We start from the raw sequence: 24,396 nt of genomic DNA, 5'->3' as shown, positions 1-24,396 counted from the left end.
GCTTGAACACCCTGCAAAAATGTAAGAAAAGCTTTCACAGCATGACATCGCCAACTATACTGCCAAAAGACACCAGTTAGTGAGTTGGCAAGCTTCTATCAGTGTCAACTGGGCTGTTGGTGGTGTTTGCAATGTTTTTGCATACCTTATAGGCAGTTAGCTTGCTAGTATTACAATATAACTCCTTATTGCTGCTGGAAGTAGTGAAGAAAAGTAGTATTTACACCTTTGTGTCAAATGAGTGTAGCATGTCAACTCTGTGTGTGTGTGTGTGTGTGTGTGTGTGTGTGTGTGTGTGTGTGTGTGTGTGTGTGTGTGTGTGTGTGTGTGTGTCTTTGAGTTTAAGAGAGAGAGTAGGTTGTGTTGATAAATAGATTAACCTTTAGCCTTATATCTATTCTGTTAATGTATATTGTGCATTCATGGGGAAATAGGAGGGCATAGTGGGCAAATATATGCACTGCTCTTTTCTTCTGAGGCAATTAAGTGAATGCATAGTAACTGAATTAAGGACTGCACATCCACTGAATTAATGCTAAAATCAGTTTGCCCCCCTTTTTATAGATCTACAAAGCAAAAATGTCTCTTGGCACAATTGGCTCTTAGTGGTTATTCAAGTTTAATGATCTGATGTCAGGCTTGCACTGCTTGTTATGGTACGTGGTTAAATGAAACCCCTCCTTAGAATATCTAAATTCTTAGGGAAAATTCGTAACCAAGTAAAGTAGGCGTAGGAAAGTATCGTGGAGTGTTATGCTTTAATATGGTAAAATGTTACAATCTTTATTCGATTATATGGTCATCATTTCGACAGATGTCAGATAGTGGTTCCCACACTCGCCACATACTTGCGAACTGTGGCACGTGCTAGAGAACTTTTTATCTGTAAAACGCGCCGCTGAAACTCTGGAAGCAACTTGGTAATGAAGTCGGTGAGGGCAGGATCATTCCTTTGGGAGCTGTAGGGATTGGTAGGAATCCACGCTGCCTTTATCGTAGCCGTTAGTTTAAAATCCAGTCAGTCACCACAAAACACGCCCTCCCTCTACCAAAGCAACATGGATCGTAAAGCGGGGACATAAACTGTTATACTCAGCCTCACTATTCTCAGCCTCCTCGCCCAGCCGCGTTGCGTCACGGGGAGCCGTTTTCTATGTAGCCTATCTTTAAATGGCGGAAGAGGTTTTAATTGATTCTAGTGGGAAAATTTCAGGGGTAAGTTATAATTATATATTTCTTTCCTTTTGACGAAACTGCAACAACGTTTCTTTACGTTATTTTCCTCATGTTGTGTGAAAAGGTTGGCAGATCGCACTGTCGAATTGCTGTGTGGCATCTGTCATCTAATGTTTGTGTCTGTGCCCGAAGTCACTTTTATGAAATTGCATTATTGCATTGCTCTGTCTTGAAAGTTGTAGTGTCATCCGTTGGTGGCAGGCATTTGCTTGTCTCTGTCTGTCATCTCAGAGAGTCACAAGATTTTAAGAAAAGGAAAGACATGGTTAAGGATTAAACTGACCTTGTTTTAAGTGTGCAAAAAAGACACATTGAGACAGAGAGGCTCAGAAGCACACTTCTTAAAAATGCCTACATGTTTACAATTCACTGTTTGTGTGTATTACTTTGTTGCCAGGATCCGAGTGTTCTCTAATATTCAAAGAAAGACTAAATTGTCATTGATTTGGTAACACAGGGCACCATTGTTTGAGGGCCCTTTCTCACGTAAGTGTCTTCATCTGACTGTTCAGTCACTAAAGGAAACCTCTGGTCATCTGTAAGCTATTATTGCATTGTGGTCAACTGACAAGGAGACAAGCACTCCCTTGACAGATCACAAGAACATATAAGAACATTAAAAATAATTTTCTGTCAAATAATGTCCTATTGTCAGGAGAAGTTATTTTTGTTGCTTCTTGTAGTCTTTCTTTCACGGCCACCAAGTCGTTTTTATATAAACTGTCGTCAAGGCTGCCTTAGAGCAGACTTACAAAGCACAAGTAGCTAACGTCATTGTTGTCTACAGCTACGACTTGGACGTTCTGAATGTCATCCTCTCCGGCTAATACTTCTTATGCTGGGACATGCTTAGCCTTCCCTACTGTATTGGCAGTGCTAGGACCTCTGGGGAAAAGTCCTCAGTAACCCACCCTAGCCTCCGATACAGTGGGCTAAGCCCTGAGCCTTGAACTCTTGTGTGTGTGTGTGTGTGTGTGTGTGTGTGGCCTGGTGCCAGGACACAAGCGTCTCCAGCAGTTTTCGACCTTTGCTGAACTTTTTTTTTTCTTTTTAAACACTGTAGTACTTATAATGCTTACGTATTGATACACAAGGCCCCTTTTTTGGAGACAATGGGGTGTATTGTGGTCATGATGATGTATTTTACAGTGAGAATGACAATGATTTAATGTGTCATATCTCATGAAAGGGCTCTACCTACTGACAACTTCTGTCACTTCAGGATGGGCCACATATTTTAAATAGGTTGGATATGACATTATTTTTGTAGTCTTTGTGGTGGCCCTTGCTCTGTACTCCCAAAAGTGTAAAGTGTAAAGATGTCTCATGACAGCCTCCGATCTTTGCTGACTTAAGCAAAAAACTAAATAGAGAGATTTACCTCTACTAAGGTAGACTAGTAAGGTAGACTAAGGGGGGGGGGGGGGGGGTACAGAAGAATACATTCTTCTGGCGAGAGGCTTAACATACCCACGTTGGCGAGGCAAATATTCACCCCCTTTGGCACGAGTTCATTCAGCATCTGATGGAGTCATGTGCATGCCAGCGTGGCCTGTGGCCAACATCAGACACAGAGAGACCGCAGGCAGGTTATACTCCACACTGTGTCTTGTTTCTTGCCACTGAATACCTACAGTATGTGTGACTATATAGCCATGCTCTGGATTAATTCCTCTATGTAGAACCAATTACAATGTCATGGGAGACAGAGAGATTTCAGGTGCTAAGGTAGTGTGACTGCGGTTGGCTTCTGCTTTGGTAGTAGGCTATTTGCTGTAGCGGGGCCGAAGTTGAAGCAGAGTTGTACCCTGGATGTGAAGAGTTTGCCTGAAAGTGACTGGCCATTTTAAACGTTGGCCTGAAGTAGGTTAAACAGAGTCCATTCAGGTTAACCACTGGAAAGGCTCTTTCTGTGGATTACAGGGGCAGAAAGCGGCTTATGTTGTTCTTGATTGTGGGCCAAATGAAATACAGGTTCTCAAACTAAGTTCATTCACTGCTGTGCTCTTTTGTTTTGGCTCTTTTGTTTACATGTGGCATGTTTGTTTCCATTTGTATAAACCCCATCACTGTTTTGGTATGTTATTAAGTTAAAAGAGTTTGGTATGTTATTAAGTTAATGCCAAAGACATCATTTAATTAGCTAACTCTTTAGCAGTCTACTACCCACTATGTTTGATATTATACATCTTAGGTGCAAATGGGACCATATGTCCTACATGTTTCTTACTCTTTGTGGCCTTTATGGGGCAATTTGAGATGAGGCATCATTTCCCTGTGGTGTAACTAAAAGATGCCTGTCTGTCTGTTTTTGTCTGTCTGTCTATCTACCTGTCTGTCTGCCTTCCTGTCTGTCTGTCTGTCTATCTACCCGTCTGTCTACCTGTCTACCTGCCTGTCTGTCTGTCTGTCTGTCTGCCTTCCTGTCTGTCTGTCTGTCTATCTACATGCCTGTCTACCTGTCTGCCTTCCTGTCTGTCTGTCTGTCTGTCTATCTACCCGTCTGTCTGTCCAGTTGACACATCTCCTCGGTCTCCTCCTCAGCACCTGACGAAGTCCCTGTTAGCTGTAGCCTTCCTCTCTTCCTTTGGCAGCTCCTTGTTGTATGGCTACAACCTCGCTGTGGTCAACTCTCCTGCTGAGGTGAGTCAACATGATCAATCAATCAATCAATCAGTCAATCAGCTTGTCAATCAATGGCTTCAGTGGCTTTCAAGACATTTATTGACTTCATCACCAACATAATCACTTTCGCATAATCGCTATTTTCAGTTAACCTTGCCAAACGTATCTTTACTTAAGGATACTTTTATCACTTTTGCTGCATTGCATATTTGTTGCCCTGCCATACTATGATGCATCCTTGATAACTTAAGGGGAACAGGTAAGACACATATGATCTGGGAATGTCTTACCAAAAAACTTTCTCCCTTAAAAACACTGTAAGTTCATTACAAATCGATATATGTCTTCATGTACACTGCTGTCTGATGTCCTGTGTCAGTGACGATACTCTCAGCGGACAGCGGACAGTGGACATTCTCTCATTGTAAAACTGACAGTAATCCTCTGCCGCCAACAATACACGGTAGTCTGCTCTGATTAAGACCTACTTCGTTTTTTTTCGACACAGGAGTGTCTGAAGCTGGAGAGGAGGAAAGAGGCGTTTATTGTGAGCAGCACGGGTAGTGCGGCTTCCAGTGTGGAAATTGGTTGGCCACAGTGGTGTTAATGGACTGTAATGTGGAGAATGGGCGTTAAGTTGCCCCCGCCTGCCAGTCGAGGAGTCACGAGAGTAAATGCATGCACGAACGCACGTGTGTGTGTGTGTGTGTGTGTGTGTGTGTGTGTGTGTGTGTGTGTGTGTGTGTGTGTGTGTGTGTGTGTGTGTGTTACACGGTAAAACAGCAGAAGCAAATAAAGCACAAAGCGGCTGTGCTTTATATTCAGGCTGTGCCTGAATTGTTGACCGTGACCTGAAATGACCAAGAAGTAGAGCGAGATGAGACGGAGAGAAAGATAGAAAGAAAAAGAGAGGATAGGAATGGAGAGGAGAGGAGTCACATGACTCACAGACAGGTCGCATGGTGCAGATGGCCCAAAGAGATAACCTCCACTTTCCTTATTCTTCTCTCTCCTCTTCTCCTCCTCCTCCTCCTCCTCCTCTTCTCCTCCTCCTCCTCTTCTTCAAGCATAATTCCTCCGTTCCCCCATGGCCACATGTCTGGGTAGGAGACGAGCGATGGAATGTGTGCCTGCTATGCGTGTCAAGCCCACTGATAGGCATCGGCCCACTTCTCCGTCTGTTTGACATAGGGACAAAATGCCCCAATCAAGCCAGACAGCTTCTAAGATACCCATATGGAAAGTCTGTCAAATTCATACATGTAAGAATATATGTATTATGACCTACGCTGCTTGTGACATTATGCATTTTAGAATTAGATGTATATGCAAGCTCTTTGCCACAAATTAATCTGGCATTGTAATGTAATTGTAATTGTAATTTTATTTTCTTGGGTAGAACCCATTGCCACAAGATTTGCACTGTATTGGCAGATTAGATTTCCCACTTCAGATTTCCCACTTTACCCTCCATCTCTTTCCAATTGAATGAGGGTCTAAATGGACTTTCAATGTCTATTCATTGAGAGGCAAATTCTTAGGTGACCTTTTTTACTCAGTGTGGTCAGATGACAAGCTAGCAGTTCCAGGCTAGTAATTGCATTACACATTGTGTGTATGTGTGTGTGTGTGTGTGTGTGAGTGTGTGTGTGTGTGTGTGTGTGTGTGTGTGTGTGTGTGTGTGTGTGTGTGTGTGTGTGTGTGTGTGTGTGTGTGTGTGTGTGTGTGTGTGTGTGTGTGTGTGTGTGTGTGTGTGTGTGTGTGTGTGTATGTGTGAGGCTGGCCTCCTGAAGGGTACAAGTGCAAGGTCTCTGCACACCACACTCACTCAGGAAGACATTCATTTACAGTAACTACTCAAACATGTCAACAAAAAAAAGACAGACCTCTACATTTGATCCGTTGGATTGCTATATCCTGTGATTTCCCCCTAGGGTAAATTCAAGCGTGTGCTCTTGAAGAACTGCCCCGTCCCCAGTGACTCCACGCGTTTAGATGAACGAGAAGAACATGGCAGAGTGTGATGGGGGTGGGTCAATCTTTACTTTATCTTTAAAGTATAGAAATTGACATATTAGGTGTGGCACATTGATTGACAGGCCGGTAAAACAGCTAAAGGACATAAAGCACAAGTCAGCTGACCCTGACCTGAAGCAACCAAAAAAGGTAGGAGAGAGACAGAGAGAGGAGAGGAGAGGAGAGGAAAGGAGAGGAGGCAGAGAGAGAGATCAAAGGAGAGAGGAGAGGAGAGAGAGATCGAGAGAGGAGAGGAGAGGAGGCAGAGAGAGAGATCAAGAGAGGAGAGGAGAGGAGAGAGAGAGATAGGTAGGTCGAGAGATGAGAGGAGGCAGAGAGAAGGAGAAAGATGCACTCAAGAAGCATTGAGGGCGCATTAATATCCGATCGGTCAGACTGCATATGGCCACTTTCCCTTTAGCAATGTGACCTGAGCCACATAAAAGGACTGCGTCCTCTGCATGACGTCCTCCTCACGCAAATAGAACTTTAAAGATGCAGGTTTTGCGTAGCAATGTATTGATGACTTCAAGTTACACTGAATATTCGTTACGAAAAGTGAACAGACTACTTCCGAAATTATTTGAAAGTTGTCCATTAGAAACACAAATTCTATTTGTGGCACTGTCATGCAATATAAGCTAAAAATAGGGAAACACAAAGTTGTGTTTATAAGTATTCCTACGAAGACCTGCCTTAAATAAACCCCCTAACAATTTGTTGGGCGTCACTTTGCATAATTTTGACCATGATACTAGTGTAAAATAGGTAACCAACAGTTAATGACCCAAACGAAAATATGTATATTAATAATAAATAACATATCTTATAATATATATAATAATAATACATTTATTTTCTACACACTCACTAGTTTTTTTCTATGGGGAAGATGGGAAATATTCTAGGCCTGAAAAAAAAATCCAAAGAGAAGTTTTTTTCCTTTTTCTTGAATCCTTGATTGCTACCTTCTGCCGCTTGAAAAACAACAAGGCATTCGGTCATTCCAAGAGCAAATGTTGTACGTGTTTATTTTCATATAGAGCAGAGATGTGAGATCCGACCACAAGTGGTCACTCGAGACGCGCGTGGAGACACATTCTAATGCCAGGTGTGAACTGACATACTTGGAGCTGTCCACTCGTGATCGGGTCACCGAAGACGCATGTTGGTCCCAGGTGTGACCAGCCTCAAAGAGGGGAGAGGCTGGCAAATTTCTGGAAGTATTTACAACTGAGGAGCTGTTTAAAGTTTAAAGATCTGACTTGATAAAGACACAAATTATCGGCTCTGCTATTTTAAGGCGCCTGAGCTTGTTCGTACTGCCTCTGCTTTTTATAAGATCATGGCAGATAGTATTTATGGTTACTGTAACCACCTAAGTCAAATCTGGGAGAGGGACTTGAACTTAAACAATGAGGAAAAGGCATGGGAAAAGGTGGTTTTCAATGCAGGATGGTGCAATAAGTAAATGTTCACACTTAAAGCTTATCCACAGATACTATTATACACCAGTTAAGCTTCATAGAAGATGATAGAGATTCCTAGATTAATTAAAGACAATCTGTGTTGGAAATGTATGAAAGCCACAGGTTCCTACCTCCATCTTTTGTGGATTTCCCCCCTAGTTTTTCCTTTTTGGAAACAAATCATTAAAACTAGTGCTGTCAAACAATTAAAATATTTAATCGCGATTAATCGCATTTTTGTCATAGTTAACTCAAAATTAATCGCGATTAAATTAATCAAATTTTGATTAATTAAATTGTATCTATTCTAAATGCACCTTCAATATTTTTTTTCCATCATTTTTATTTTATTTTAATGCTGTTATCAACATGGAAAAGTGGATTGGCTTGCTTTAAGCAATGTTATATTTTATTGAAAAACAACATTGCCAAACAGGGCGGTACAAAATAAAATTATAAAGTGCACATTTAAGATAAACATGGACTCAGCCTATAGTGCAGTTAAACCATGGCTTAATATTTTTTGCTGCCAGCTGCCTGTTGACATTTTCAGACAACAGTGAAGCTCGCTTCTTTTGCACAACACAACTTTTAAAGGTAAACTTTCTATTCAGAAGCTTTTTATCATCCATTTCGCTGTATCGCGCTCATCATTCACTCAAACGTGACTTTAGCCTACTACAAAGTTTGGGAGGGCAAAATAACGTTAATCTAAAAAAAAAAAAAAATCGCGCGATAAAAAAATTAACGGCGTTAAAATGGGTTTGCGTTAACGCCGTTAATAACGTGTTAAACTGACAGCACTAATTAAAACCATTGGAGAGTGGTTAACTACAGCATTACCAGAGTCTTCACAACTGTGTCTGCTTGGATATAGGTCCCTTCTACCACCAGGACTGTCTAAAGTAGAGTCTTCTCTGGAACTAGCTGGGTTTATTACTGTAGTAAGAACTGTCTTTAGACACAGGAAGAGCCAAATAATGCCTAGTTTTACAGACTGGCTGAAGCTAATGACGGACACAGCCTCCTTTGAAGATGTTTATTGCAAGATTGAATGATGGTAGGGGTACATACAACCAGGTCTGGTCTTACTTCTTACATTTTATTAAATTTGAACTGACTAGCGCCCCATAATTAACTATTTTCAAGCATTATTCGATCTTAACTAACACTAACTAACTTCTGTCTTTATTGCCCTGATTGCTGTGTAGTGTGTGTATAGTGCAGAATGTTAATGTGATGTAAAGTGTGAGGTGTGTATTTCTCACATGAAACATCTCTGGGGTGAGATGCACGCCATTGCAGTTTGCCTAGGCCTTAGGGCTTGGGTGTGGTGGTGGCTGTATATGTACACAGGACAAGGAATATTCACTATACCTGTCTTACTTACTTACTTGCACTTTTGTCGCAATGTGTTAAAACAATACACACAAACACACACACACACACACACACTCTCTCTCTCTCTCCCTCTCTCTGTCTGTCTCTCTCACACACACACACGCGCACACACACACACACACACTCTCTCTCTCGCTCTCTTTCTCTCTCTATGTCTTTCTCACACACACACACAAACACACACACACACACACACACTCAAGACACACGAATGTGAATGTGTATTATTCATATACTACTTTACCTCAGCATGAAGGAGAAATCTTTTTTTAAGGGTTTTTGTATCATATTTATTTTGCATATACTTTTCACTTTTCAGGTCTCTTTTATGTAACAATTCCTCTCTTTCTCTCTCTCTCTCTCTGTCTTTCTTCTCCTTCTGTACAGTACATTAAGGCGTTCTATAACAGCACGCAGGTGAGGAGACATGGGGTGGGCCTGGATGAGCAGACCCTCACGGTCATGTACTCCGTCACCGTCTCCATCTTTGCTATCGGCGGCCTCCTGGGCTCCTTCATGGTGGGAGTGCTCGTCGGCAGATTTGGGAGGTACGGAGCATTGCTATTGGTTCGCCTCTCCCATCTCTTCATTTCTTTGGGAGGAACGGAGCATTGCTATTGGTCCGCCTCTACCATCTCTAACCTTTCTTTGGGAGGTACGGAGCATTGCTATTGGTCCGCCTCTCCAATCTCTAACCTTTCTTTGGGAGGTACGGAGCATTGCTATTGGTTCCCTTCTCCCATCCCCATCTTTTTGGGCCCTTTTCCAAAAGTGCCATTTTAAGGAGACGTTTGTGAGTAAACAGACCAGTACTGACTGTTCATACAACCATCACGCAACGTCAATATTGAACTTTGCATTAAGGCACTAACAGCCACTTGCCCACGTAAGCATCTGGTACAATAAAAGATAAGAGTGGATTGAGGATGTTTGCTTTGAAAGCAGTGTGACATGCAATGTCAAAACGTCATGTGGAGCAAGCATGCTTTTTGCATTATTGTCCTGTATTCTGCTGTGGCAGTTTGCCTTTGTTGTGCATATTCTACACATGCACACATGTACATACAGCACATGCACATGTAGGTCAACTATATGGCAAATATTATATTTATACACATATCTGTCTGAGTTAGTTTGGATAAAAGTATCTGCTAAACTCCTAAACCTTAACATGTTTTACCTGTTTGTGTATCTACTGTTGTAAATGTCAATTTTTTGATTATTTCTTAGTTCATTGACGAATGATAATTGGTTGTAATTGCATGTTTGGTTGTGATTAATTCATCTTTGATTTGGCTGTGAGTTTTTCTGATAGTTTGTTTGTTTTTGTTTTCGTGACCAATGTTTAGTTTTTTTGATTTTTTATTTACAGCTAGTCTTTTATTTAGTTCTTAAGAACGAGATATCTGATCAAAGATGTCTGTGTCTGTGTCTGTGTCTGTGTCTGTGTCTGTGTCTGTGTCTGTGTCTGTGTCTGTGTCTGTGTCTGTGTCTGTGTCTGTGTCTGTGTCTGTGTCTGTGTCTGTGTGTTTGCGTGTTTGCATCATAGGAAAGGGACGCTGGTGTACAGCACAGTCCTGGTGTTCATAGCTGGAGCGCTGATGGGCTCCAGCAGGATGTGTGGCTCTCCTGAGATGATCATCATTGGGAGGTTCATCACTGGAATACACTCAGGTACTCTGTCAGCATCTCATCACACAGCATTAAGCTCTACTGTCCTACAAAAGTCACTGTGCATTATAAAGACATCGCCTTCCAATGTTGTTACGTTGAGTCCACTTCTAGAGGAGAAAATGAAAGATTAATGAAGGCTGTGCACACACATGCTCTATATATCGAGTGGCTTTATTTAGATGGATTGGAGTGGTCTAGACTGAAGTAATCTACACGTAAGCCTCCGTTTCTGGGGGGTACTCCAAGTATGGGGTTTAGTGACAAACCTGGGTTAACGTTAAATCAGAGTAAGTGGTAAACCTCCTAATAGAGGAGCCCTGTGGCTTCATTCTCCTAACAAAACCAAGCCATAGGTCTGCTCTTTTAGGAGGTTTACCGCTTACTCTGAGTTCACTTGCCCAGGTTTGTCACTAAACCATGTACTTGGAGTACCGGCTTGATGTTCTGGGATGTTCTGCTGGGTTCTGCAGGGATCTCGCTCAGCGTGGTGCCCATGTACTTGGGGGAGATCGCTCCGAAGAACCTGCGGGGCTTCCTCGGGCTCGTGCCCAGCATCTTCATCTGCATCGGAGTCTTCCTGGCCCAGATCCTGGGGCTGCACGAGCTGCTGGGGAAGGTGTGGTGTAAACAAATGAGTAAACAAACACAGTAAACAAACACAGTAAACACAGACAACTAAACAAACACTGGTCCCTCAGCCAGGTCACCGGGTCCACCCACCAGTTGTTTTTTTCTAGGTCAAGTTCCAAGATTTTAGAAAATGACTCTGAGAATGGGATTCAAAGGGGGTTACTGTTAACAATGTGATGGCGATCCTGCCAAAAAAGAAAGCGTATGACTTTTTTATTCTTGAGTAAATGAGTTCGTTTCAGGACTCTCTCACCTGCCTCTGAGTACCCCCCCCTGCACAGAAAAACTTAATTCTCCCTGCTTCAGTTTCACCTAATCAAACTCATTGGAAGTGCAATGCTCTTGGCTAGGTACGACAGGTGTGTACATGTAGTCAGGAGTCAGGAGAGTTCAGTATGCAAAGCCATGTGGTCATTAACAGGATTTTTACATGCTGATGATGATTATGATGGTGAGGGTATTGATGTCATATCCTTCTCACAGGAGGAGTACTGGCCCTTATTCCTTTCTCTGGTGGTGGTGCCCACCTTCATCCAGCTCCTGCTGTTGCCATGGTTTCCAGAGAGCCCGCGATACCTGCTGATTGAGAAGCAAAACATCCACGCCACCATAACAGGTGAGGAACACAAGACTCCTCACACCTCTCTGGGCTTCCTGGTCTTTCTAATTGCGCTGTTTTATCCTCTTATGTTTGCCGTGCTTATTGGAGCCATTAACATTTTTAAATGTAGTTATTGTAACAACTTTTTATTTATTTATGGTTGTTGTCTACAGAGCACACTCACTCATTCCTTTTATGGCAGTCACTGTATTCAAAATCTTTAAAGGTACAGTGTCTGGGTTTTATTGAAATCTAGTGGTGAGGTTGCTATATTGCAACCAGCTTAATAACCTTACCTGTCCAAGCATGTGTGAGTACCTACAGTGGCCGTCAAATGCAAGGACCGTGTTTTCATAACTCAAGTGTTTTGTTCAAGACAAACTCCTTCCTGGGCTACTGTAGAAACCCGGTGGCGCAACATGGTGAACTCCGTAGTTAAGAAGGGCTCATTCTAAGATAGCAAAAACACAAAGAATTGTAGTTAAAGGTTGTTATAACTAACATATAATAACGTTATTATGAACACTGTATTCCATTTCTGCTAAGAGGTGCCACTTATGACTACACACTGTCCCTACACATCAGCGTAATCTCAATCCTAATCACCTCTGCAGTGTTGACATATCTCGCATATTTCATCCAGAAATTCCAAAAACATGTAATCTTAATCCGTATCTCGACTCCAAGGCTGAGAACAGCATGTCTCGCATCACAGCCGTCTCCTCAAAGAGAGGAGCTGCCCCTCGCTGGCCATTCCAGCACAGTGGCTCCACGAAGGGTAGCCAGCAGCCAGGAGCTACCACACGAGCACTTCTGGCAGGCACGCACACACATACACACACACACACACACAGACACACACACACACACACACACATACATACACACACAGTGCCAGCGAGGAGCTACCACAGGAGCACTTCTGGTGTGCACACACACACACACACACACACACACACACACACACACACACACACACACACACACACACACACACACATACACACACATACACACACACACACAGCCATCAAGAGGCTGCCACACAAGCACTTCTGGCAAGCCATCCAACTGGGACTAATGCTCAAAAGTATGCGGTGGAGGGGGAGGTGGAGGGGGGGGGGGGGGACATGTGGAAGGCACAGGCAGGGAGGGGGGGCGATTAATATAGGTGGTTACAAAGGGATTGTATCATTTATATCCATATCGCAAGTGTACTTAGCCGCAATCTTTTGGGGCAAAGATAGGATAGGCCAGCGTTAATGGAGAAAAAGGAGTAATGGAGTAAAGGAGAGCACAGTCTTTGTTATGATTGGTTTGCTTTGTTGGGGGACTTAGTGAAAGTCTTTTGCCCGTGGTGAAGGTCAAATACAGTTGTGAAAGTCAAATACAGTGTGTTGTGGAGTCTGAGCGTGTCCATCTAAATGCACGCATGAACCTAAATGGTTCTGGATGTATGTATTTTTAATGACAATTTGTATACGAACAGTGCCCAAGCGTAAATACACACCTATGTTTTACATGTTCTATTTCGGTCTGTGTGAAAGATGATCCAATCCAAATCAGAACCCTAATAAATGAAGTGTATTTGTCAAAGGTCATAAATAAGATAAGTTCTTAGTGACAGGTTTACCGGCTTTACTGTAGTTGTTCTCTGATGAGCTTTGTGCTGCCCCCTGTAGCCCTGAAGTGGTATCGCAGGAAGAGCAACATCCAGGCGGAGGTGGAGGAGATGCAGGAGGAGCAGCGGTCGCTCTCCTCGGTGCAGACCCTCTCCGTGCTGGAGCTGCTGCGCGACCGCTCCGTCCGCTGGCAGTTGCTCACCGTCATGGTCGTCAACGCCGGCATGCAGCTGTCCGGCATCGACGCGGTGAGGCTTTACATATTGCATATGTGTGGTGGAGTGTTTGTGAAACTATGTGTGTGCGTGTGTGCGTGTGTGTGTGTGTGTTTGTGTGTGTGTGTGTGTGCGTGTGTGTATGTGTGTGTGTGTGTGTGTTTGTGATTCTGTATGTGGTGGTTTGGAGGGAGTGATTTTGTCTGTGTTGGAAGGGGGCGTAGCCTGGTATTTTCAGGCATTGATTTGTGGTGGGGGATTTGGCAGAATTAAACAATGGCTGTATATGTGTGTCTGTAAATTGGTATGGTATTATTTCTTTCCGCTCCTGGTGTCTCCAGATCTGGTTTTATACCAACGACATCTTTGAGAACGCGGGCATCCCCCCTTCACAGATCCAGTACACGACCGTAGGCACTGGCGCCATAGAGGTCATCGCCGGCCTGGTCGGGGTGAGAAAACCAACGACCACATTCACTGTCCTTGTGCCATCGCCATACGGTAGCTACTGTCCAGTGGGGCAGTTAGGTTTGTAGCTGTGCGAAGTGTGTTTTTTGTTTAAAAGGACGCTGCATGAATGTGTGCTGAAGAGGTATCACAATGCAGTGTGCACAGTAACTATGTGTACTGAAGATGTTACACAATTCTGTTGATGCTGAACATAGAAACTCTTCTTCACTGTTTACCCTCATGAAATGTTGAGCAAATACACTTTACCTTTTGAGGAAGTCATACAACTCTATTGTGCAACAGATCTGTTTGCCAGAGTCTACATCTTCAGAATCAGAAACGTAATAAAAGCCATTACCTGGTGTGTGATAGAATTCCACATCCTCCATAAATATTATTCAGAGGGATAAACAGTCACAGTCACATAGCCACAGGCCCAGTGCGTTCCATTAGATGTCCATTCAAAATTATTTAGGTTAGATGTTTAGAGTTTACTGAACTAATTACAAATGTAAGCAGAAAGTACTGTGTGTGTTTTTTACCATTGCTTTTCTCTTCTCCCATAGTGCTTCACCATTGAGAGAGTGGGCAGAAGACCGCTCATGATTGGTGGATTCACCTTCATGGGAATCTGCTGTGCAGGGATCACACTGTCACTCATACTGCAGGTAGGGATCACACTGTCACTCATACTGCAGGTAGGGACCACACTGTCACTCATACTGCAGGTAGGGACCACACTGTCACTCATACTGCAGGTAGGGATCACACTGTCACTCATACTGCAGGTAGGGATCACACTGTCACTCATACTGCAGGTAGGGATCACACTGTCACTCATACTGCAGGTAGGGACCACACTGTCACTCATACTGCAGGTAGGGATCACACTGTCACATACTGTATACTGCAGGTAGGGATCACACTGTCACATACTGTATAATGCAGGTAGGGACCACACTGTCACTCATACTGCAGGTAGGGATCACACTGTCACATACTGTATACTGCAGGTAGGGATCACACTGTCACATACTGTATACTGCAGGTAGGGATCACACTGTCACATACTGTATACTGCAGGTAGGGATCACACTGTCACATACTGTATACTGCAGGTAGGGATCACACTGTCACATACTGTATAATGCAGGTAGGGATCACACTGTCACTCATACTGCAGGTAGGGATCACACTGTCACTCATACTGCAGGTAGGGATCACACTGTCACTCATACTGCAGGTAGGGTTCACACTGTCACTCATACTGCAGGTAGGGATCACACTGTCACTCATACTGCAGGTAGGGATCACACTGTCACTCATACTGCAGGTAGGGATCACACTGTCACATACTGTATACTGCAGGTAGGGATCACACTGTCACTCATACTGCAGGTAGGGATCACACTGTCACTCATACTGCAGGTAGGGATCACACTGTCACATACTGTATACTGCAGGTAGGGATCACACTGTCACTCATACTGCAGGTAGGGATCACACTGTCACTCATACTGCAGGTAGGGATCACACTGTCACTCATACTGCAGGTAGGGATCACACTGTCACTCATACTGCAGGTAGGGATCACACTGTCACATACTGTATACTGCAGGTAGGGATCACACTGTCACTCATACTGCAGGTAGGGATCACACTGTCACTCATACTGCAGGTAGGGATCACACTGTCACATACTGTATACTGCAGGTAGGGATCACACTGTCACATACTGTATACTGCAGGTAGGGATCACACTGTCACTCATACTGCAGGTAGGGATCACACTGTCACATACTGTATACTGCAGGTAGGGATCACACTGTCACTCATACTGCAGGTAGGGACCACACTGTCACTCATACTGCAGGTAGGGATCACACTGTCACTCATACTGCAGGTAGGGATCACACTGTCACTCATACTGCAGGTAGGGATCACACTGTCACTCATACTGCAGGTAGGGATCACACTGTCACATACTGTATACTGCAGGTAGGGATCACACTGTCACTCATACTGCAGGTAGGGATCACACTGTCACTCATACTGCAGGTAGGGATCACACTGTCACTCATACTGCAGGTAGGGATCACACTGTCACTCATACTGCAGGTAGGGATCACACTGTCACTCATACTGCAGGTAGGGATCACACTGTCACATACTGTATACTGCAGGTAGGGATCACACTGTCACATACTGTATACTGCAGGTAGGGATCACACTGTCACTCATACTGCAGGTAGGGATCACACTGTCACATACTGTATACTGCAGGTAGGGATCACACTGTCACATACTGTATACTGCAGGTAGGGATCACACTGTCACATACTGTATACTGCAGGTAGGGATCACACTGTCACATACTGTATACTGCAGGTAGGGATCACACTGTCACTCATACTGCCGGTAGGGATCACACTGTCACTCATACTGCAGGTAGGGGCCACACTGTCACTCATACTGCAGGTAGGGATCACACTGTCACTCATACTGTATACTGCAGGTAGGGATCACACTGTCACTCATACTGCAGGTAGGGATCACACTGTCACATACTGTATACTGCAGGTAGGGATCACACTGTCACATACTGTATACTGCAGGTAGGGATCACACTGTCACATACTGTATACTGCAGGTAGGGATCACACTGTCACTCATACTGCCGGTAGGGATCACACTGTCACTCATACTGCAGGTAGGGGCCACACTGTCACATACTGTATACTGCAGGTAGGGATCACACTGTCACATACTGTATACTGCAGGTAGGGATCACACTGTCACATACTGTATACTGCAGGTAGGGATCACACTGTCACTCATACTGCCGGTAGGGATCACACTGTCACTCATACTGCAGGTAGGGGCCACACTGTCACTCATACTGCAGGTAGGGATCACACTGTCACTCATACTGTATACTGCAGGTAGGGATCACACTGTCACTCATACTGCAGGTAGGGATCACACTGTCACTCATACTGCAGGTAGGGATCACACTGTCACTCATACTGCAGGTAGGGATCACACTGTCACATACTGTATACTGCAGGTAGGGATCACACTGTCACATACTGTATACTGCAGGTAGGGATCACACTGTCACATACTGTATACTGCAGGTAGGGATCACACTGTCACATACTGTATACTGCAGGTAGGGACCACACTGTCACTCATACTGCAGGTAGGGATCACACTGTCACTCATACTGCAGGTAGGGATCACACTGTCACATACTGTATACTGCAGGTAGGGATCACACTGTCACTCATACTGCAGGTAGGGATCACACTGTCACTCATACTGCAGGTAGGGATCACACTGTCACTCATACTGCAGGTAGGGGCCACACTGTCACTCATACTGCAGGTAGGGATCACACTGTCACATACTGTATACTGCAGGTAGGGATCACACTGTCACTCATACTGCAGGTAGGGATCACACTGTCACTCATACTGCAGGTAGGGATCACACTGTCACTCATACTGCAGGTAGGGATCACACTGTCACTCATACTGCAGGTAGGGATCACACTGTCACTCATACTGCAGGTAGGGATCACACTGTCACTCATACTGCAGGTAGGGATCACACTGTCACTCATACTGCAGGTAGGGATCACACTGTCACTCATACTGCAGGTAGGGATCACACTGTCACATACTGTATACTGCAGGTAGGGATCACACTGTCACATACTGTATACTGCAGGTAGGGATCACACTGTCACATACTGTATAATGCAGGTAGGGATCACACTGTCACTCATACTGCAGGTAGGGATCACACTGTCACTCATACTGCAGGTAGGGATCACACTGTCACATACTGTATACTGCAGGTAGGGACCACACTGTCACTCATACTGCAGGTAGGGATCACACTGTCACTCATACTGCAGGTAGGGATCACACTGTCACTCATACTGCAGGTAGGGATCACACTGTCACTCATACTGCAGGTAGGGATCACACTGTCACTCATACTGCAGGTAGGGATCACACTGTCACATACTGTATACTGCAGGTAGGGATCACACTGTCACATACTGTATAATGCAGGTAGGGACCACACTGTCACTCATACTGCAGGTAGGGATCACACTGTCACTCATACTGCAGGTAGGGATCACACTGTCACATACTGTATACTGCAGGTAGGGATCACACTGTCACATACTGTATACTGCAGGTAGGGATCACACTGTCACTCATACTGCAGGTAGGGATCACACTGTCACATACTGTATACTGCAGGTAGGGATCACACTGTCACATACTGTATACTGCAGGTAGGGATCACACTGTCACTCATACTGCAGGTAGGGGCCACACTGTCACTCATACTGCAGGTAGGGATCACACTGTCACTCATACTGCCGGTAGGGATCACACTGTCACTCATACTGCAGGTAGGGGCCACACTGTCACTCATACTGCAGGTAGGGATCACACTGTCACTCATACTGTATACTGCAGGTAGGGATCACACTGTCACTCATACTGCAGGTAGGGATCACACTGTCACATACTGTATACTGCAGGTAGGGATCACACTGTCACATACTGTATACTGCAGGTAGGGATCACACTGTCACATACTGTATACTGCAGGTAGGGATCACACTGTCACTCATACTGCCGGTAGGGATCACACTGTCACTCATACTGCAGGTAGGGGCCACACTGTCACATACTGTATACTGCAGGTAGGGATCACACTGTCACATACTGTATACTGCAGGTAGGGATCACACTGTCACTCATACTGCAGGTAGGGGCCACACTGTCACTCATACTGCAGGTAGGGATCACACTGTCACTCATACTGTATACTGCAGGTAGGGATCACACTGTCACTCATACTGCAGGTAGGGATCACACTGTCACTCATACTGCAGGTAGGGATCACACTGTCACATACTGTATACTGCAGGTAGGGATCACACTGTCACATACTGTATACTGCAGGTAGGGATCACACTGTCACATACTGTATACTGCAGGTAGGGATCACACTGTCACATACTGTATACTGCAGGTAGGGATCACACTGTCACATACTGTATACTGCAGGTAGGGATCACACTGTCACATACTGTATACTGCAGGTAGGGACCACACTGTCACTCATACTGCAGGTAGGGATCACACTGTCACTCATACTGCAGGTAGGGATCACACTGTCACATACTGTATACTGCAGGTAGGGATCACACTGTCACATACTGTATACTGCAGGTAGGGATCACACTGTCACTCATACTGCAGGTAGGGATCACACTGTCACTCATACTGCAGGTAGGGATCACACTGTCACTCATACTGCAGGTAGGGGCCACACTGTCACTCATACTGCAGGTAGGGATCACACTGTCACATACTGTATACTGCAGGTAGGGATCACACTGTCACTCATACTGCAGGTAGGGATCACACTGTCACTCATACTGCAGGTAGGGATCACACTGTCACTCATACTGCAGGTAGGGATCACACTGTCACTCATACTGCAGGTAGGGATCACACTGTCACTCATACTGCAGGTAGGGATCACACTGTCACTCATACTGCAGGTAGGGATCACACTGTCACATACTGTATACTGCAGGTAGGGATCACACTGTCACATACGGTATACTGCAGGTAGGGATCACACTGTCACATACTGTATAATGCAGGTAGGGACCACACTGTCACTCATACTGCAGGTAGGGATCACACTGTCACTCATACTGCAGGTAGGGATCACACTGTCACTCATACTGCAGGTAGGGATCACACTGTCACTCATACTGCAGGTAGGGATCACACTGTCACATACTGTATACTGCAGGTAGGGATCACACTGTCACATACTGTATACTGCAGGTAGGGACCACACTGTCACTCATACTGCAGGTAGGGATCACACTGTCACTCATACTGCAGGTAGGGATCACACTGTCACTCATACTGCAGGTAGGGATCACACTGTCACTCATACTGCAGGTAGGGATCACACTGTCACTCATACTGTATACTGCAGGTAGGGATCACACTGTCACTCATACTGCAGGTAGGGATCACACTGTCACTCATACTGCAGGTAGGGATCACACTGTCACTCATACTGCAGGTAGGGATCACACTGTCACATACTGTATACTGCAGGTAGGGATCACACTGTCACATACTGTATACTGCAGGTAGGGATCACACTGTCACATACTGTATACTGCAGGTAGGGATCACACTGTCACATACTGTATACTGCAGGTAGGGATCACACTGTCACATACTGTATACTGCAGGTAGGGATCACACTGTCACATACTGTATAATGCAGGTAGGGATCACACTGTCACTCATACTGCAGGTAGGGATCACACTGTCACTCATACTGTATACTGCAGGTAGGGATCACACTGTCACATACTGTATACTGCAGGTAGGGATCACACTGTCACTCATACTGCAGGTAGGGATCACACTGTCACATACTGTATACTGCAGGTAGGGACCACACTGTCACTCATACTGCAGGTAGGGATCACACTGTCACTCATACTGCAGGTAGGGATCACACTGTCACTCATACTGCAGGTAGGGATCACACTGTCACTCATACTGCAGGTAGGGATCACACTGTCACTCATACTGCAGGTAGGGATCACACTGTCACATACTGTATACTGCAGGTAGGGATCACACTGTCACATACTGTATAATGCAGGTAGGGACCACACTGTCACTCATACTGCAGGTAGGGATCACACTGTCACTCATACTGCAGGTAGGGATCACACTGTCACATACTGTATACTGCAGGTAGGGATCACACTGTCACATACTGTATACTGCAGGTAGGGATCACACTGTCACTCATACTGCAGGTAGGGATCACACTGTCACATACTGTATACTGCAGGTAGGGATCACACTGTCACATACTGTATACTGCAGGTAGGGATCACACTGTCACTCATACTGCAGGTAGGGGCCACACTGTCACTCATACTGCAGGTAGGGACCACACTGTCACATACTGTATAATGCAGGTAGGGACCACACTGTCACTCATACTGCAGGTAGGGATCACACTGTCACATACTGTATACTGCAGGTAGGGATCACACTGTCACTCATACTGCAGGTAGGGATCACACTGTCACTCATACTGCAGGTAGGGATCACACTGTCACTCATACTGCAGGTAGGGACCACACTGTCACTCATACTGCAGGTAGGGATCACACTGTCACATACTGTATACTGCAGGTAGGGATCACACTGTCACATACTGTATAATGCAGGTAGGGACCACACTGTCACTCATACTGCAGGTAGGGATCACACTGTCACATACTGTATACTGCAGGTAGGGATCACACTGTCACATACTGTATACTGCAGGTAGGGATCACACTGTCACATACTGTATACTGCAGGTAGGGATCACACTGTCACTCGTACTGCAGGTCTCCCAGCTACTTAACTTCTCTTTAAAAACTATTAATTAACTATTAGAACACACCAGCTGTAAACTCTCTGTGCACTTTCACCTTTTTCTACATTTAAGTTGTGCTTATTTATTTGCTTTATAAGTGTCCTTATCCTTCTTCTTGGACGTTTTCTTGACCAGTTTTCATCTTTAGGTTGTTGTTGTTTACTTTATAAGTGTCGAAGGTTGAACTGTTTTGACTTATCAATGCACTGATGTCATGTCTCCTGTCTCTGCTCTCTGTCTCCCCACCCGTCCTCCTGTCTCTGGTGTCTATCTGTCCAACCGTCCTCCTGTCTCTGCTGTCTGTCTCCCGAACCGTCCTCCTGTCTCTGCTGTCTGTCTCCCGAACCGTCCTCCTGTCTCTGCTGTCTGTCTCCCCAACTGTCCTCCTGTCTCTGCTGTCTGTCTCCCTAACTGTCCTCCTGTCTCTGCTGTCTGTCTCCCCAACCGTCCTCCTGTCTCTGCTGTCTGTCTCCCCAACTGTCCTCCTGTCTCTGCTGTCTGTCTCCCCAACTGTCCTCCTGTCTCTGCTGTCTGTCTCCCCAACTGTCCTCCTGTCTCTGCTGTCTGTCTCCCCATTCATCCTCCTGTCTCCCCAACCGTCCTCCTGTCTCTACTTTCTTCCCAACCGACCTCATGTCTCTGCTGTCTGTTTCTCCAACCGTCCTCCTGTCTCTACTGTCTGTCTGTCTGTACAACCGTGTTCTTGTCTCTGCTGTCTGCCTCTACAACCGTCCTCCTGTCTCTGCTGTCTGTCTCCCCAACTGCCCTCCTGTCTCTGCTGTCTGTCTCCCCATTCATCCTCCTGTCTCCCCAACCGTCCTCCTGTCTCTGCTTTCTTCCCAACCGTCCTCCTGTGTCTGCTGTCTGTCTCCCCAACCGTCCTCATGTCTCTGCTGTCTGTTTCTCCAACCCCTCCAGGTTCACATGCCCTTCATGCACTACATCAGCGTGGCCTGTGTGGTGGGCATCATCGCTGGCTTTTGCATAGGACCAGGTACGGGCTCTACCTTACCCAGCCTTATGTTTATTCTCACCCCTTTAGAAACACAATCAGTCCTTGTTTCTTGGAGGTTGAGATGGGGGGGGGGGGGGGGGGTAATATGTTTAAGTTTTATGCTGTTCACCCCTGTGGTCACCATGTTTAAATCCTGGGGGGCATTCTAAGCACGTGGACTATTGACAAACCTGGGTAAGATAACTCAGAATAAGTGGTAGACCTCCTAAAAAGGAGCCCTATGGCTTTGTTTTGCAAGTAGATTGAAGCCATAGGGCTTTTCTGTTAGGAGGTTTGCCACTTACTCTGAATTAACTTACCCAGGTTTGTCACCAATCCGAACTTAGAATGCTCCAATTCTATGGTTTCAAGGCCTAAATTTTGCTATTCACTTTATTGTCAGAGGTGAAAACGCTCTGCAAAAAAAGAGAACAATAGCACTCCCAAGTGGCCAAGCATGTACATGACAAAGACGATGACAGTGATGTAATTTAAGGTTTTTCTGAAGTAGAGGGTTGTGTTTTTTTTCTTATCGGGTGTTTTTGCAAAGATAACTTTAGAGATTTGTTTTATGTATTGTGTGTGTGTGTGTGTGTGTGTGTGTGTGTGTGTGTGTGTCTGTGTGTGTGTGTCTGTGTGTGTGTGTCTGTGTGTCTGTGTGTCTGTGTGTGTCTGTGTCCGTGAATGTGTGTAGCCGGTGTGCCTTTCTTGATGACAGGGGAGCTCTTTAAGCAGTCCCATCGACCAGCTGCCTTCATCGTAGGAGGGTCTCTCAACTGGATGTCCAACTTCTGTGTGGGCTTCATCTTCCCCTTCCTGCAGGTGAGAGAGAGCACACCATTATTCCTGCAGTGCTGCAGTGGCATAGAATATTGATCAGAATCAGAATCAGAATCAGAAATAGAATTAGAACTGTTTCTATTGCCAGATAAGTTTACACCTACCAGGAATTTGTTTTGGCATATTGGTGCTGACAATAAACATAAAAACATAATAAGTACTACACATCAGAAAAACAATATATAAAATAAAATGTATATATATAAAAAGTAAATAATATTATCAAAAAATATTAAAATATGAAGAGATAATAAAATATAATCCATGGATCATAGGTGGTGAGAGTTGCCATTGTAGATTTGCTATATTGCAACAGTTGTTACACTGTTGTATAACTGGTGAATATAAAAACAAGATACTAAGGATTTCTGTACACAGTGTAAAAAGGAGACTTGCTATATCTACAACACAAAACCAGTAAATTACATGTGAAGCAATATGTAAAATCATTTTTGTCCACCATAAAATATAACCTGTATGAATAATACTAATGATACATCATTCAAAGAACACTTACCCGATGCAGGTAGCTGATAAAAATGAAAACAATAGGCCACAGCTAAATTTACTAATTTAGCAGACGCTTCTATCCAAAGCAACTTACAAGAATGTATGTACATTTACATTTGCACTGATGACACACTGCACATCAGGAGTAATTAGGGGTTCAGTGTCTTGCTCAAGGACACTTTGACAGGGAATTGAACCAGCAACCTTCTGATTACTGAACGACTTCTCTACCTCCTGTACCACTGTCGTACCTAAAGGAACAATCATTACTCTACCCAGTCTGGACTACACCACAGGTCTCACCTGTAACCTCTGCTCTGTTCTTCTGCAGATGTCGGCCGGGGCATTCTGCTACCTGGTGTTCTTTGGGGTGTCCGTAGGGGTGGCCGCCTACATCTACTACTTCGTCCCCGAGACGAGGAACAAGACCTTCGTGGAGATCAGCCAGATGTTCTCCTCCAAGGACAATTCCATGGAGATCCACGCGCTGGGCGTCTCTGCGCACAGCAGCAAAATGAATGGATACGGCACACTGGAGGAGGACCTAGAGAAATAGAGGGGGGGGGAGACGAGACGACTACTCTGGAGAGAAAAAGAGGGAGCA

At 44.8% G+C, this 24,396-nt stretch overlaps 1 protein-coding gene across 1 annotated transcript; it reads left to right on the top strand.

Moving 5' to 3' along the window:
* Positions 1–1,170: 1,170 nt before the first annotated feature.
* Positions 1,171–24,348, top strand: slc2a15b (solute carrier family 2 member 15b; the record flags this gene model as incomplete). Its single annotated transcript, XM_080836862.1, has 12 exons — positions 1,171–1,215; positions 3,781–3,879; positions 9,135–9,295; positions 10,297–10,421; positions 10,892–11,037; positions 11,535–11,667; positions 13,335–13,522; positions 13,831–13,941; positions 14,506–14,607; positions 22,367–22,442; positions 23,137–23,264; positions 24,124–24,348. The coding sequence occupies 12 exons, from the start codon at positions 1,171–1,173 to the stop codon at positions 24,346–24,348; spliced, it is 1,539 nt and encodes a 512-aa protein (XP_080692988.1).
* Positions 24,349–24,396: the final 48 nt, after the last annotated feature.

Source organism: Sprattus sprattus, assembly GCF_963457725.1.
Source record: "Sprattus sprattus genome assembly, chromosome: 1".
In the NCBI taxonomy this organism is placed as follows: domain Eukaryota; kingdom Metazoa; phylum Chordata; class Actinopteri; order Clupeiformes; family Clupeidae; genus Sprattus; species Sprattus sprattus.
The sequence above is the reverse complement of the archived record's forward strand: the minus strand, read 5'-3'. Positions and strand labels throughout refer to the sequence as shown.